General features: G+C 51.8%; 1 protein-coding gene and 1 non-coding gene across 2 annotated transcripts in view; both read left to right on the top strand.

The window, feature by feature from the left end:
• The window catches only part of LOC142311023 (mitochondrial import inner membrane translocase subunit Tim23), a 40,802-nt gene that overhangs the window by 9,751 nt on the left and 16,631 nt on the right, over window positions 1–14,420 (top strand). The window contains exons 3-4 of the mRNA XM_075349010.1: window positions 9,305–9,398; window positions 12,629–12,713. Of these exons, the coding sequence (XP_075205125.1) occupies window positions 9,305–9,398; window positions 12,629–12,713 (179 nt within the window). The remainder of the gene's footprint in view (window positions 1–9,304; window positions 9,399–12,628; window positions 12,714–14,420) is intronic.
• Window positions 9,849–10,049, top strand: LOC142313587 (small nucleolar RNA SNORA74). The gene has a single exon (XR_012754574.1). It is a non-coding gene; the product is annotated as a small nucleolar RNA SNORA74 (small nucleolar RNA).

Here is a 14,420-nt window from a genome sequence, read left to right as displayed (position 1 = left end):
CAGAAGGAGTTGTGATCCCCGTTCCCCTTCAGGAACGTGGTCGCGGCTTTTACTCCAACTTGTGCGTGGTGCCAAAAAAGGACGGATCATTCCGTCCAGTTCTGGACCTCAAGCTACTCAACAGACATGTGAGAACCAGACGGTTTCGGATGGAATCTCTCCGCTCGGTCATCGCCTCGATGTCACAAGGAGACTTCCTAGCATCGATCGACATCAAGGATGCTTATCTCCACGTGCCGATCGCACCCGAACATCGTTTCTTGCGTTTCGCCATCGGGGACGAACACCTTCAGTTCGTGGCATTGCCTTTCGGCCTGGCGACAGCCCCACGGGTTTTCACCAAAGTCATGGCATACGTCGTGGCGGTCCTGCACTCTCAGGGCCACTCGGTGATCCCCTACTTAGACGATCTCCTAGTCAGGGCCCCTTCTCGTGTGGCGTGTCAACAAAGCCTTACCGTCACTCTGGTGACTCTCCAGCAGTTCGGGTGGATCATCAACTTCCCGAAATCCAAGTTGACACCGACCCAATCACTGACTTACCTCGGGATGGAGTTTCATACACAGCCAGCGGTAGTCAAGCTACCGCGGGACAAACAGCTTTCTCTGCAGGTAGGGGTGCAATCACTTCTTCGGAGTCAGTCACACCCCTTAAGGCGCCTCATGCACTTCCTGGGGAAGATGGTGGCAGCTATGGAGGCAGTGCCGTTCGCGCAATTCCATCTACGGCCACTCCAATGGGACATTCTCCGCAAATGGGACAGGAGGTCGGCTTCCCTCGACAGGAACGTCTCTCTTTCCCTTGCAACCAAGACGTCACTTCAGTGGTGGCTCCTTCCCAATTCTCTATCGCAGGGAAAATCCTTCCTACCCCCAACCTGGGCTGTGGTCACCACGGACGCGAGCCTGTCAGGGTGGGGAGCGGTTTTTCTCCACCACAGGGCTCATGGAACCTGGACTCCGATAGTCATCCCTTCAGATCAATATTCTGGAGATAAGGGCAGTGTATCTAGCCCTATTGGCTTTCCATCGGTGGCTGGAGGGCAGGCAGATCCGTATCCAGTTGGACAACGCCACTGCCGTCGCATACATCAACCACCAAGGCGGCACTCGCAGTCGTCAAGCCTTCAAGGAAGTCCGGCGGATTCTGCAGTGGGTGGAAGCCACAGCCTCCATCATCTCCGCAGTTCACATCCCGGGCGTAGAAAACTGGGAAGCAGATTTTCTCAGTCGTCAGGGCATGGATGCGGGGGAATGGTCTCTGCACCCAGAAGTGTTTCGAGAGATCTGTCGCCGCTGGGGAACGCCGGACGTCGATCTCATGGCGTCACGGCACAACAACAAAGTCCCGGCATTCATGGCACGGTCTCAGGATCACAGAGCTCTGGCAGCGGACGCGTTAGTTCAAGATTGGTCGCAGTTTCGACTGCCTTATGTGTTTCCTCCTCTGGCGATGCTGCCCAGAGTGTTACGCAAGATCAGGTCCGACTGCCGTCGCGCCATTCTCATCGCTCCAGACTGGCCGAGGCGGTCGTGGTACCCGGATCTGTGGCATCTCACGGTGGGTCAACCGTGGGCGCTTCCAGACCGCCCAGACTTGCTGTCACAAGGCCCGTTTCTTCAGCGCTCTATTGGGAGACCCAGACGATTGGGGTATAGCTACTGCCCTCTGGAGGCCACACAAAGCACTACATTAAAAGTGCAAGGCCCCTCCCCCTCTGGCTATACCCCCCCGTGGTATCACGGGTTCTCCAGTTTTAGCTTTGTGTGCGAAGGAGGTCAGACATTCCATGCATAGCTCCACAGATTTTAGTCAGCAGTAGCTGCTGACGGTTTCGGATGGAAGAAAAGAGGACACATATAGTGTCCCCAGCATGCTCCCTTCTCACCCCTGGATGGTGTTGTAAGGTTGAGGTACCTATTGCTGGTACAGGGCTGGAGCCTGACATGCTGTTTTCCTTCCACATCCCCTGGTAGGGCTCTGTGGAAGTGGGATCCTGCCGGCCTCTCAGCTCTGATGCCGGGCTCCATCCACAGACCCATTAGAACCTGATGGATTCGGAGCAGGAGTACGATCAGGGACAGGGCCCTGCATCTTACAGGTACTCTGTGTCCCCGGCAGGCACAGACACACTCCGGGCTGGCTGGGTGTTGTAGTGCGCCGGGGACCGCAATGTTGGAGTTAGTGTCCCTACAGATTACTGGGGGATGTTTTGTGTATGGGAACGCAGCGCCGATCCCCTCTGGACCGGGCGGCGCTGCTGTGACTTGTGGTGCGCCGGGGATCCGCCGTCCGCGCTTTTACGGCGGCGGCGGTTATAACTTTAGTCCCCGGCTTTTTGGGCCTAGGACGCCGGCAGCTCCGTTTCGTTCCCGCCCCCACCCTGTCATTCAGGGTAGAGGAGAGACGCTGTTCGCAAGCAGCGACGAGGGCTGGAGCCTGATTTACATGCTCCAGCCCTCACACTATGCACAGAGGGAAGCAGGCTTCCCGCTCTTGGCCAGGAACGCCCAGGGCCCGCCCCCCTTCCTCTCTAGAGACGCCGGCAGCCATTACATGCATGCCTGGCTGGAGGAAGGACGCAAGGCTCTGGGAGACCTGGACTAGGGGCTATCTGGCGACCACACACCCGCTTTTTAAGCGGGCGGTAAGCGATTTTTCTGTGCTGGTCCCTCTAGTGCCTCACTGTGTGTCAGTGTACTGGGTACATATATATAGATATTGTATTTCTTGCACTGTGAGGTGCGCTTCTGGCTGCATATCCCAGATCACTCTGTGGAAGCAGCAACATGTCATCCTCAAAACGCAAGGCGGCCAAGGCAAAAAGGGCTGTGTATACTGCGTGTGCTGCATGTGGGGCTAATCTACCAGCAGGCTCTGATGACCCCCATTGTGTGCAATGCTCCGACCCGGTGCTGCTTCGCCAGCCGGAGTCAGGAGAGGTAGCGACCCAGGCTGAGACGCTTGTAAGTTCTGCCCCGGTGACAGGGACGGACTTTGCAGTTTTTGCAGATAATATGTCTGTATCTATGGCAAAAATCCTTGAGACCTTGCAATCTATGCATGGGGCTCAGTCTCTGGGCACGGCGAGGCCTCTGTCCTCAGGTCCCCCTTACTTGGAATGTATCCAGCCCACAGGGGGGTCCCCGGCTTCACAGGCCGAGGATTATGACTCAGATGATGGCCCCAGCCACCCTAAGCGAGCTCGCTGGGAAAGACCCTCGACGTCTTCACACTGCTCAGGGTCTCAGCGCAATCAGTCTCCCTGTGATGTGTCTGATGAGAGTGATCAGGAATCCACTCCTGGAACCCCTCTCAACCTGGATACCCCGGATGGGGATGCCATGGTAGACGACCTTATCTCAGCCATCAATAGGCTGTTGGATATTTCTCCCCCAGCCCCTTCAGCAGAAGAGGCAGCGGCAGAGCAGGAGAAGTTTCGTTTCCTTTATCCCAAGCGTAAATTGAGTGCTTTGTTGGATCACTCTGACTTCAGAGAATCAATCCAGAAGCACGACGCTCACCCGGAAAGGCGTTTCTCTAAACGATCTAAAGATACGCGTTTCCCTTTCCCCCCTGAGGTGGTCAAGCGCTGGACACAGTGTCCAAAGGTGGACCCCCCGATTTCCAAACTTGCAGCTAGATCCATAGTTGCAGTGGAGGATGGCGCTTCACTTAAAGATGCCAATGACAGACAGATGGACCTTTGGTTAAAATCTGTCTATGAAGCTATAGGCGCGTCGTTTGCTCCGGCATTCGCAGCCGTCTGGGCACTCCAGGCTATTTCAGCTGGCTTAGCAAAGGTGGATGCTATCATGCATCCAGCAGTGCCGCAAGTGGCGCACCTTACCACGCAGATGTCGGCGTTTGCGTCTTACGCTATCAATGCGGTCCTAGAATCTACCAGTCGCACCTCAATGGCGTCCGCCAATTCGGTAGTTTTGCGCAGAGCCTTGTGGTTAAAGGACTGGAAAGCGGATGCTGGTTCCAAAAAATGTTTAACCAGTTTGCCTTTGTCTAGAGAGAGACTGTTTGGCGAGCCATTGGCTGACATCATTAAGCAGTCCAAGGGTAAAGACTCCTCTTTACCACAACCCAGAACACCCAAACCTCAGCAGAAAAAGTGGCAGCAGAGGTTTCAGTCCTTTCGAGGTTCGGGCAAGACACCATTTACCTCGTCCAAAGGGACTCAGAGGACGCAAAGAAACTCAGATTCGTGGCGGACTCACACACGCCCCAAGAAAGCAAATGGAGGTACCGCTTCCAAAGCGGCTACCTCATGACTTCCAGCCCCCCCCCTCCGCATCGCCGGTCGGGGGCAGGCTCTCCCGCTTTTCCGGCATTTGGATGTCACAGGTCAAAGACCGGTGGGTGACGGACATTTTGTCTCGCGGGTACAGAATCGAGTTCAATTCTCGTCCTCCAGCTCGGTTCTTCAGAACCTCCCCACGGCCAGACCGAGCAGATGCTCTGCTGCAGGCGGTGGATTCCCTAAAAGCGGAAGGAGTGGTTATCCCAGTCCCTCCTCAGGAACAAGGGCAAGGGTTTTACTCCAATCTCTTTGTGGTTCCAAAAAAGGACGGCTCGTTCCGTCCTGTTCTGGACCTAAAACGGCTCAACAAGCATGTGCACGCCAGGAGGTTCCGGATGGAAACCCTCCGCTCTGTCATTGCCTCAATGTCCAGAGGAGACTTCCTTGCCTCAATAGACATCAGAGATGCTTATCTCCACGTGCCAATTGCTACAGAACATCAACGTTTTCTACGTTTTGTGATAGGAGACGACCATTTTCAGTTCGTAGCTCTTCCATTTGGTCTGGCGACAGCCCCACGGGTCTTCACCAAGGTCATGGCGGCGGTGGTAGCAGTCTTGCACTCTCAGGGACACTCGGTGATCCCTTACCTAGACGATTTATTGGTCAAAGCTCCCTCTCAGGAGGCATGCCAACTCAGCCTGAATGCTACGCTGGAGACTCTACAGTCTTTCGGATGGATCATCAACTTTCCAAAGTCGATCCTATCACCGACTCAGTCACTAACGTATCTTGGCATGGAGTTTCATACTCTAGCAGCGATAGTGAAGCTTCCGCTGGACAAGCAGCGGTCACTACAGACAGGGGTGCAATCTCTCCTGCAGGGCCAGTTGCATCCCTTGCGGCGCCTCATGCATTTCCTAGGGAAGATGGTGGCAGCCATGGAAGCAGTTCCCTTTGCGCAGTTTCATCTGCGCCCACTTCAATGGGACATTCTCCGCCAATGGGACGGGAAGTCAACGTCCCTGGACAGGAAAGTCTCGCTTTCCCAGACGGCCAAAGACTCTCTACAATGGTGGCTCCTTCCCACATCATTGTCTCAGGGAAGATCCTTCCTGCCCCCATCCTGGGCAGTAGTCACGACAGATGCGAGTCTGTCAGGGTGGGGAGCAGTATTTCTCCACCACAGGGCTCAGGGGACGTGGACTCCGCAGGAGTCCACCCTTCAGATCAATGTTCTGGAGATCAGAGCAGTGTATCTTGCTCTACTGGCCTTCCAACAGTGGCTGGAAGGAAAGCAGATCCGAATCCAATCGGACAACTCCACAGCGGTGGCATACATCAACCACCAAGGAGGGACGCGCAGTCGGCAAGCCTTCCAAGAAGTCCGGCGCATTCTAATGTGGGTGGAGGACAGAGCATCCACCATATCCGCGGTTCACATCCCAGGCGTAGAAAACTGGGAAGCAGACTTCCTCAGTCGCCAGGGCATGGACGCAGGGGAATGGTCCCTTCACCCGGACGTGTTTCAGGAAATCTGTCGCCGCTGGGGAGTGCCGGACGTCGACCTAATGGCGTCCCGGCACAACAACAAGGTCCCGGCATTCATGGCGAGGTCGCGCGATCAAAGAGCTCTGGCGGCAGACGCCTTGGTTCAAGATTGGTCGCAGTTTCAGCTCCCATACGTGTTTCCACCTCTGGCGCTCTTGCCCAGAGTGCTACGCAAGATCAGATCCGAGTGCAGCCGCGTCATACTCGTCGCTCCAGACTGGCCGAGGAGGTCGTGGTATCCGGATCTGTGGCATCTCACGATCGGTCGACCGTGGTCACTGCCAGACCGACCAGACTTACTGTCCCAAGGGCCGTTTTTCCATCAGAATTCTGCGGCCCTGAACCTGACTGTGTGGCCATTGAGTCCTGGATCCTAGCGTCTGCTGGATTATCTCAGGGAGTCATTGCCACAATGAGACAAGCTAGAAAGTCGAATTCGGCTAAGATCTACCACAGAACGTGGAAGATTTTCTTGTCCTGGTGCTCTGCTCAGGGAGTGTCTCCCTGGCCATTTGCATTGCCCAAGTTTCTTTCCTTCCTGCAATCGGGGTTAGAAAAGGGCTTGTCGCTCAGCTCCCTTAAAGGGCAAGTTTCGGCACTATCCGTGTTTTTTCAGAAGCGTCTAGCACGTCTTCCTAAGGTGCGCACGTTCCTGCAGGGGGTCTGTCATATTGTGCCCCCGTACAAGCGACCGTTAGATCCATGGGATCTGAACAGGGTACTAGTTGCTCTCCAGAAGCCGCCCTTCGAGCCTCTGAAGGAAGTTTCCTTTTCTCGGCTGTCGCAGAAAGTGGCGTTTCTTGTTGCAATCACATCGCTTCGGCGAGTGTCTGAGCTGGCAGCTCTGTCATCCAAGGCTCCCTTCCTGGTGTTCCACCAGGACAAGGTTGTGCTGCGCCCCATTCCGGAGTTTCTCCCTAAGGTCGTATCCTCTTTTCATCTTAATCAGGATATTTCCTTGCCTTCTTTTTGCCCTCATCCGGTTCACCGGTATGAAAAGGCCTTACGTTTGCTAGATCTGGTGAGAGCACTCAGAATCTACATTTCCCGCACGGCGCCCATACGCCGTGCCGATGCACTTTTCGTCCTTGTCGCTGGTCCGCGCAAGGGGTTGCAGGCTTCTAAAGCCACCCTGGCTCGATGGATCAAAGAACCAATTCTAGAGGCCTACCGTTCTGCGGGGCTTCCGGTTCCTTCAGGGCTAAAAGCCCACTCAACCAGAGCCGTGGGTGCGTCCTGGGCATTACGTCACCAGGCTTCGGCTCAACAGGTGTGCCAGGCAGCTACCTGGTCCAGTCTGCACACTTTCACCAAGCATTATCAGGTGCATACCTATGCTTCGGCGGATGCCAGCTTAGGTAGAAGAGTCCTGCAGGCGGCAGTGACACCCCCGTAGGGGAGGGCTGTTTTGCAGCTCTAACATGAGGTATTTATTTACCCACCCAGGGACAGCTTTTGGACGTCCCAATCGTCTGGGTCTCCCAATAGAGCGCTGAAGAAGAAGGGAATTTTGTTACTTACCGTAAATTCCTTTTCTTCTAGCTCTTATTGGGAGACCCAGCACCCGCCCTGTTGTCCTTCGGGATTTCTTGGTTGTTTGCGGGTACACATGTTGTTCATGTTGAACGGTTTTTCAGTTCTCCGACGTTATTCGGAGTTAATTTGTTTAAACCAGTTATTGGCTTCCTCCTTCTTGCTTTGGCACTAAAACTGGAGAACCCGTGATACCACGGGGGGGTATAGCCAGAGGGGGAGGGGCCTTGCACTTTTAATGTAGTGCTTTGTGTGGCCTCCAGAGGGCAGTAGCTATACCCCAATCGTCTGGGTCTCCCAATAAGAGCTAGAAGAAAAGGAATTTACGGTAAGTAACAAAATTCCCTTCTTTTCCATCTGAATTCTGTGGCCCTCAACCTGACTGTGTGGCCATTGAGTCCTGGCTCCTAGCGTCTTCAGGGTTATCTCAGGATGTCATTGCCACCATGAGACAGGCCAGGAAGCCAACGTCCGCCAAGATCTATTACAGGGCTTGGCAAATCTTCTTATCCTGGTGCTCTGATAACTGTTTTCCTCCATGGCCGTTTGCCTTACCCACTTTTCTTTCATTCCTTCAATCCGGAATGGACAAGGGTTTGTCACTCTGCTCTCTCAAGGGCCAAGTATCGGCGCTCTCCGTATTTTTTCAAAAGCGCCTAGCCAGGCTTCCGCAGGTCCGCACGTTCCTGCAGGGAGTTTGCCACACAGTCCCATCTTACAATCGTCCGCTGGAACCATGGGACCTTAACAGGGTGCTAACGGCTCTTCAGAAACCACCTTTCGAGCCGCTGCGGGATGTCTCTCTATCACGTCTTTCGCAGAAGGTGGCCTTTCTAGTGGCAGTCACATCACTCCGGAGAGTGTCTGAGCTTGCAGCGCTGTCATGCAAAGCCCCCTTCCTGGTGTTTCACCAGGATAAGGTGGTTCTGCGTCCGGTCCCGGAATTTCTCCCTAAGGTGGTATCCCCTTTTCATCTCAATCAGGATATCTCCTTGCCTTCATTTTGCCCTAATCCAATTCACCAATGTGAAAAGGATTTGCACTCTTTGGATCTGGTGAGAGCACTCCGGCTCTACGTGTCTCGCACGGCGCCCCTGCGTTGTTCAGATGCGCTCTTTGTCCTTGTCGCTGGCCAGCGTAAGGGTTCGCAGGCTTCCAAGTCAACCTTGGCTAGGTGGATCAAGGAACAGATTCTCGAAGCCTACCGTTCTTCTGGGCTTCCGCTTCCTTCAGGGCTGAAAGCCCATTCTACCAGAGCCGTGGGTGCGTCCTGGGCATTGCGGCACCGGGCTACGGCTCAGCAGGTGTGTCAGGCAGCTACGTGGTCTAGTCTGCACACTTTCACGAAACACTATCAAGTGCATACCTATGCTTCAGCAGACGCCAGTCTAGGTAGGCGAGTCCTTCAGGCGGCGGTTGCCCACCTGTAAGAGGGGGACGTTTTTTTCGGCTCTTGTTTATTGAGGTATTCTTTTACCCACCCAGGGACTGCTCTTGGATGTCCCAATTGTCTGGGTCTCCCAATGGAGCGACAAAGAAGGGAATTTTGTTTACTTACCGTAAATTCCTTTTCTTCTAGCTCCTATTGGGAGACCCAGCACCCGCCCCTGTTCCCTTCGGGCTGGTTGTTCTTTTGTGTACACATGTTGTTCATGTTGATTTGTTCTTTTAGTTCATGGTTTCAGTTCTCCGAACATCCTTCGGATTGAATTTACCCTAGACCAATTTATAAGTTTTCTCCTTCCTGCTTTTGCACCAAAACTGAGGAGCCCGTGATCCACGGGAGGGTGTATAGGCAGAGGGGAGGGGTTACACTTTTTAAAGTGTAATACTTTGTGTGGCCTCCGGAGGCAGAAGCTATACACCCAATTGTCTGGGTCTCCCAATAGGAGCTAGAAGAAAAGGAATTTACGGTAAGTAACAAAATTCCCTTCTTTTCTCCATGATGATACATTTGTCGTCCTGTAGGATACAGATGAATTCATTTTACCAACTGGAGCCAATAAAACTCGTGGCAGATTTGAGCTGGCATTTTTCACTATTGGAGGCTGCTGTATGACAGGTTTGTAGTGTGAAATCTTCCATGATGAGAACTTTATGTAGTTAGAAGAGTTTCACTTAAAAACACCTCTGCTTGTGTGGACAGATGGCAGCTGCTTGCTGAGCAGCCATAATAAATCTAGTGTGAACATGACCTGACTGATTTAGTAGATCCCTAGTTGTGGGCATACATATTGGGGTAAGGAATTGCCCCATGTTGAGGGCTGACAATGTCCTGACAGGTGCCTTCTAGGATGTGTACAGCTCCTAGCCTAACATATGGGACAGGTACTCAATACCACGTCCTGGCTGTGGGCAGGGTGTAATCAGTGCCACTGACCTTTGAATGCAGAATCGAGTGATGCTGGGGCAACATGTGAATGACCTGATCAGAAAAAAACATTAACGGTTAATCCCATTTTTTGCAGAAATTATGTAGTTTGTACCTAAAAAAAACAAAACAAACCACCCTTCCAGTGGTAGTCAGCTGTCCAGTGCTGTCCGTGCCTGTGACCGTGTTACACTGCTGGCAGATAAAGACACTACTGGCCTATGTTGGTGGCCGTCGTTGCCGTTCTGGTAACGCGTCATACTGGCATTTAGTGGTGCTGTGATTCCTCGAGAGTGCGTCACTCAGGACCTCCTGTTTGGTGCTAGTCTGGAATCACACAGTTACTTCCTATCTGGGTTTTCGTACAATTAGGATAATTTTCTATATTTATTACTGGTGATGTGTGAAGATCCCCAGAAACCGGTAATTCAGCATCGCTCTGTAAATATCACGTGTGATTTGGGTGTAGTCTGGGCTGAGGAATTGAAGTTGTGATAGTTTCTGTTTTATATTATGTTCTCACTCATATTTGAAAAATTGGAAAATCTGTATTGGGAGTATTCAATAAAAATGATTTAAATAAATTAATGTATCATCTTCAAACACTTCCCCTGCTTCTCAAGCATAAAGATATTGTCCAGCTAAGGGTACTTTCACACATCCGGACTTTTGCTCTGCGGCACAATACGGCGTTCTGCAGAAAAACCGCAACCGGCTTTTGTAACGCCGATTGCGGTTTTTTTTTGCATTGACTTACATTAGTGCCGCATTGTGCCGTAGGGGCTTGCGTTCGGTCCGGTTTTTGCCGCATGCGGCAGATTTAGCCGATGCGGCGGCCGGATCGAACGTACCCTGCAACGTTTTTTGCTCCGGCAAAAAACACCGCATCGCGCCGCATCCGGCCGCTGCGGCGCATTTTTCAATGCATCCCTATGGAGGCCGGATGCGGCGCGATGCGGAAAAAACCGCATCCGGTCGCCGCATGCGGTATTTTCCACTGCGCATGCTCAGTAGCATGCCGCAACCGGAAAAAACCGGACCGGCCGCATGTAAAAACTGATGCAAAGGATGCGGTGTTTTCACCGCATCCGTTGCATAGTTTTCACAGCCGGATTGAGCCGCAGGGCTCAAACCGGATGTGTGAAAGTAGCCTAAATAGAGCTTTTTCACACTTCATTTGGAGGGGGAAACGCCCTCGTATAGGGCTTAAGAAGTTGATGGCATCTAAGGTTCATGGAGGTCTGAGTTTGCCGAACATTCGGGGTTTCAATATAGCCTGTTTGACTAGATATATACTGGATTGGATTAAAGGCTCTAGGCATTATTCAGCGTTGGAGCTTGAGAGAGACTATGCACAACCTTGGGATCTGGTGGCATTGCTTCATACTAGGCAGGCTAATCTCCCAGTGAAAATCAAGCACTCTTCCTCATTTAAAGACACGATTGCAGCGTGGAAGGCATTGAGGAAAAACTACAAACTTCCCCATAAAATATCCAAATACTTGCCTATATGGGGGAATCCAGAGTTTGTGCAGGGGACGAGCAATAAGCTGTTTGAAGAGTGGAAGGTGAGGGGTATAAGGACTGTTGCTCATCTCTTGCACACCTCAGAACCTAGATGGTTGAGTAGAGACGAAATTATAGCGCAGTATGGCCTGGGGCCTAACCAAGTAATCCAATATGACCAAGTGAGATATAGTATTATGACTCAGTTGCATGATGTGACCCAGGAGGTAGTATTTAACTCTTTTGATTGTCTGGTAAAGAACTCAATAACTTCATCATCTATCTCTTTTCTTTATGGAGCCATGCGTGATCTATTAATAGGACAGCACCCGGAAGGTTTATTTAAATCTTGGGAAAAACAATTTGAGGACCAGTCTATGGGGGTAAAAATTAGGGGAGGGTGGAATGCTCTTCGTAAATCAATTTTAAATGAGAATTGGCGAGAAACCCAATTTAGAATTATGCACAAGGCAATTTATGGTTTTAATCTCCCTCCATCAGCAACAAAGCCAGACAGGCTTACGTATTGCCCTAAGTGTAAGAGTAGTGGAACTGATCTCCTTCACGGGTTGTGGTCCTGCCCCCATTTGAGTCCATTATGGTCACAGATCAAAAGTTGTATACAAAAGGTGTGGGGTCTTGAAGTTCGGCTCTCACCTGGGTTCGCTATTTTTCACCATTGGGAGGAGGGGAACGATACCAAAGGGAAGATGACTAACCCACCCAGACTTATACATGTGATACTTCTGGCAGCCAAGAGAGCGATACTAAAAAATTGGTTGGAGTCTAGGGTCCCCGCGATTGAAGAGATCTTGGGTCAGCTCATGCATCTTCTTGAGATAGAAGGATTGGATGCAGAAAGGAGGGCGGATAGAATACGACAGCACTTTAACAAATGGAAGAAATTCATACTGGCCTATTGTACTCGGGAGGAGATAGTCAGGATTATGTCACCTTTCAAAGACACAGTCTGGTATCATACTGAAAAATTGAAGGATACATTGGATGGCTTGGAGGTGGGGGAGGAAAGGCCGAAAGCTGACTAAAAGGAGAGGGGGAAATAACCGATTTGAGTGGGACTTCTTTATTATATGTCATTACCATGTTCACAAGGGTTCAATGGGGGGAATGATAAGAATGATGGGTTAAGGGGTCGCTGCTTTCCTTTGCTTTATCTTGCCATGTTACGGTTATTGGTTTTAAAAAATTGGTATGGAATTTGGGATGATCAAATATGACAATGTAATGTTGAATTTACAATGCTGAATTCGCTTATGCCAGTGTTATGTTATTGAAAAATTTGAATAAAAATATAGTTAAAAAAAAAAAAAATGATTTAATTAAAAGATAAAAAAAGCATGTGAAATCATGGCCAATGGCTGCGGTCCTCTGAGAAATATTTTTTTGTTTTCCAGGAGCTGCGTTTGGGGCAGTAAATGGCTTGCGACTCGGCCTAAAAGAAACACAGAGCATGGTGTGGTCCAAACCAAAGAATGTCCAGTAAGTAAAGTGTTATTACTGGGGTCAAAATGAGGGCCTATTCCACCTCGTCATGCCATGGAAAGAAGTGTTGAGTGCTACATAGCCACCTTAGTCTAGGGAACGGAGGAGGATCTGTCATCTCAAAAAGCAAGAGAGGAATCAAAGATCCACCCAGGTCTTGGAAAACCCCTTTGGCTATGTGCACACGTTGCGTTTTTTTTCAGTGCAGAAAAAAACGCACCCTCTGGCAGAGGGGACAATTGTAAACAATGCGTTTTGGGAAAAAAACGCATCGAAAACGCATGCGTTTCTTTGTCGCTCCATTGGGAGACCCAGACAATTGGGGTGTATAGGCTATGCCTCCGGAGGCCGCACAAAGTATTACACTTAAAAGTGTTAAGCCCCTCCCCTTCTGCCTATACACCCCCCGTGCTCCCACGGGCTCCTCAGTTTTTTGCTTTGTGCGAAGGAGGTCAGACACGCACGCACAGCTCCACAGATTGGTCAGCAGCAGCTGCTGACCATGTCGGATGGAAGAAAAGTGGGCCCATATAGGGCCCCCAGCATGCTCCCTTCTCACCCCACTCTTGTCGGCGGTGTAGTTAAGGTTGAGGTATCCATTGCGGGTACGGAGGCTGGAGCCCACATGCTGTTTTCCTTCCCCATCCCCCTCAGGGCTCTGGTGGAAGTGGGATCCTATCGGTCTCCAGGCACTGAGACCGTGCTTCATCCACAACTCCTGTGGAGCCTGCTGGATAGGAGCCGGGTATCGTTCAGGGACATGGCCCTGCTACTTGGAGGTACTCTGTATCCCGGTGGGGACCGCGCACAGCAACACTCCAGCTTTGCTGGGTGTGCAAGTGCATCGGGGACTGCGGCGCTGACCGGGTTAATATGTGCCATTACACACTCAGCGTTGCTGAGTGTGTTTATGTATAGGGACTGCCGCACTAACCGCCGCGGCCATGGAAACACTGCGGCGCGGCTGGGACTTGTAGTGCACCGGGGACTTCCACGCCGGCCGCGCTTTTACGGCGGCCGCGTTTATTACTAGAGTCCCCGGCTTTTTGCGGCCTAGTTCCTTTCCTCCCACCCCCAGCCCTGACAGGCAGGGGAAGGGTGGGACGCTGCTCAGAACGAGCAGCACTGAGGGCTGGAGCATGCTTTGCATACTCCACTCCCCTCACTGTGCACAGTGCAGGCACCAGTTCCCGCTCTTTCTGGGTCACGCCCACGGCTCCCTCCTCTCCTCAGGACGCATTCCTGTCAGCTCCTCGGACGCTGCAGAGGGGGACAAAGTCTGGGAGACCCAGGCAGGGACTCTGGTGGCCTCACAACCGCTTTAAGCGGGTGGTGCTAGCCCCATTGTGCAGTAGTGTAACATTATATGTTTATGGTATCTGTTTTACACTGTATGGTGCACAGTTGATTTCTGGCTATATACCCTATTGTGTTGCTCAGGGAAGATAATAGCATGGCGCCCACGAAAGGCAGGGGTGCCAAAACACAGGCTTATTATGTTGCCTGCGCCGCATGTACGACCCCGCTACCGACAGGTTCCACTGACCCTCATTGTGTGCACTGTTCGGCCCCTGTGGCACTTGCTCAGCCAGAGCCTCTGCTAGGGGGGGCCCAGGGGGAGCCACCTGCTAACACTGTTCAGGTGACAGGGACGGAGTTTGCAAAACTCTGAGACTATGGCTAAGATACTAGAAGCCTTGCAGT

Source organism: Anomaloglossus baeobatrachus, chromosome 5, assembly GCF_048569485.1.
Source record: "Anomaloglossus baeobatrachus isolate aAnoBae1 chromosome 5, aAnoBae1.hap1, whole genome shotgun sequence".
Lineage (NCBI taxonomy): Eukaryota > Metazoa > Chordata > Amphibia > Anura > Aromobatidae > Anomaloglossus > Anomaloglossus baeobatrachus.
This window is presented reverse-complemented; position numbering and strand designations above follow the sequence as displayed.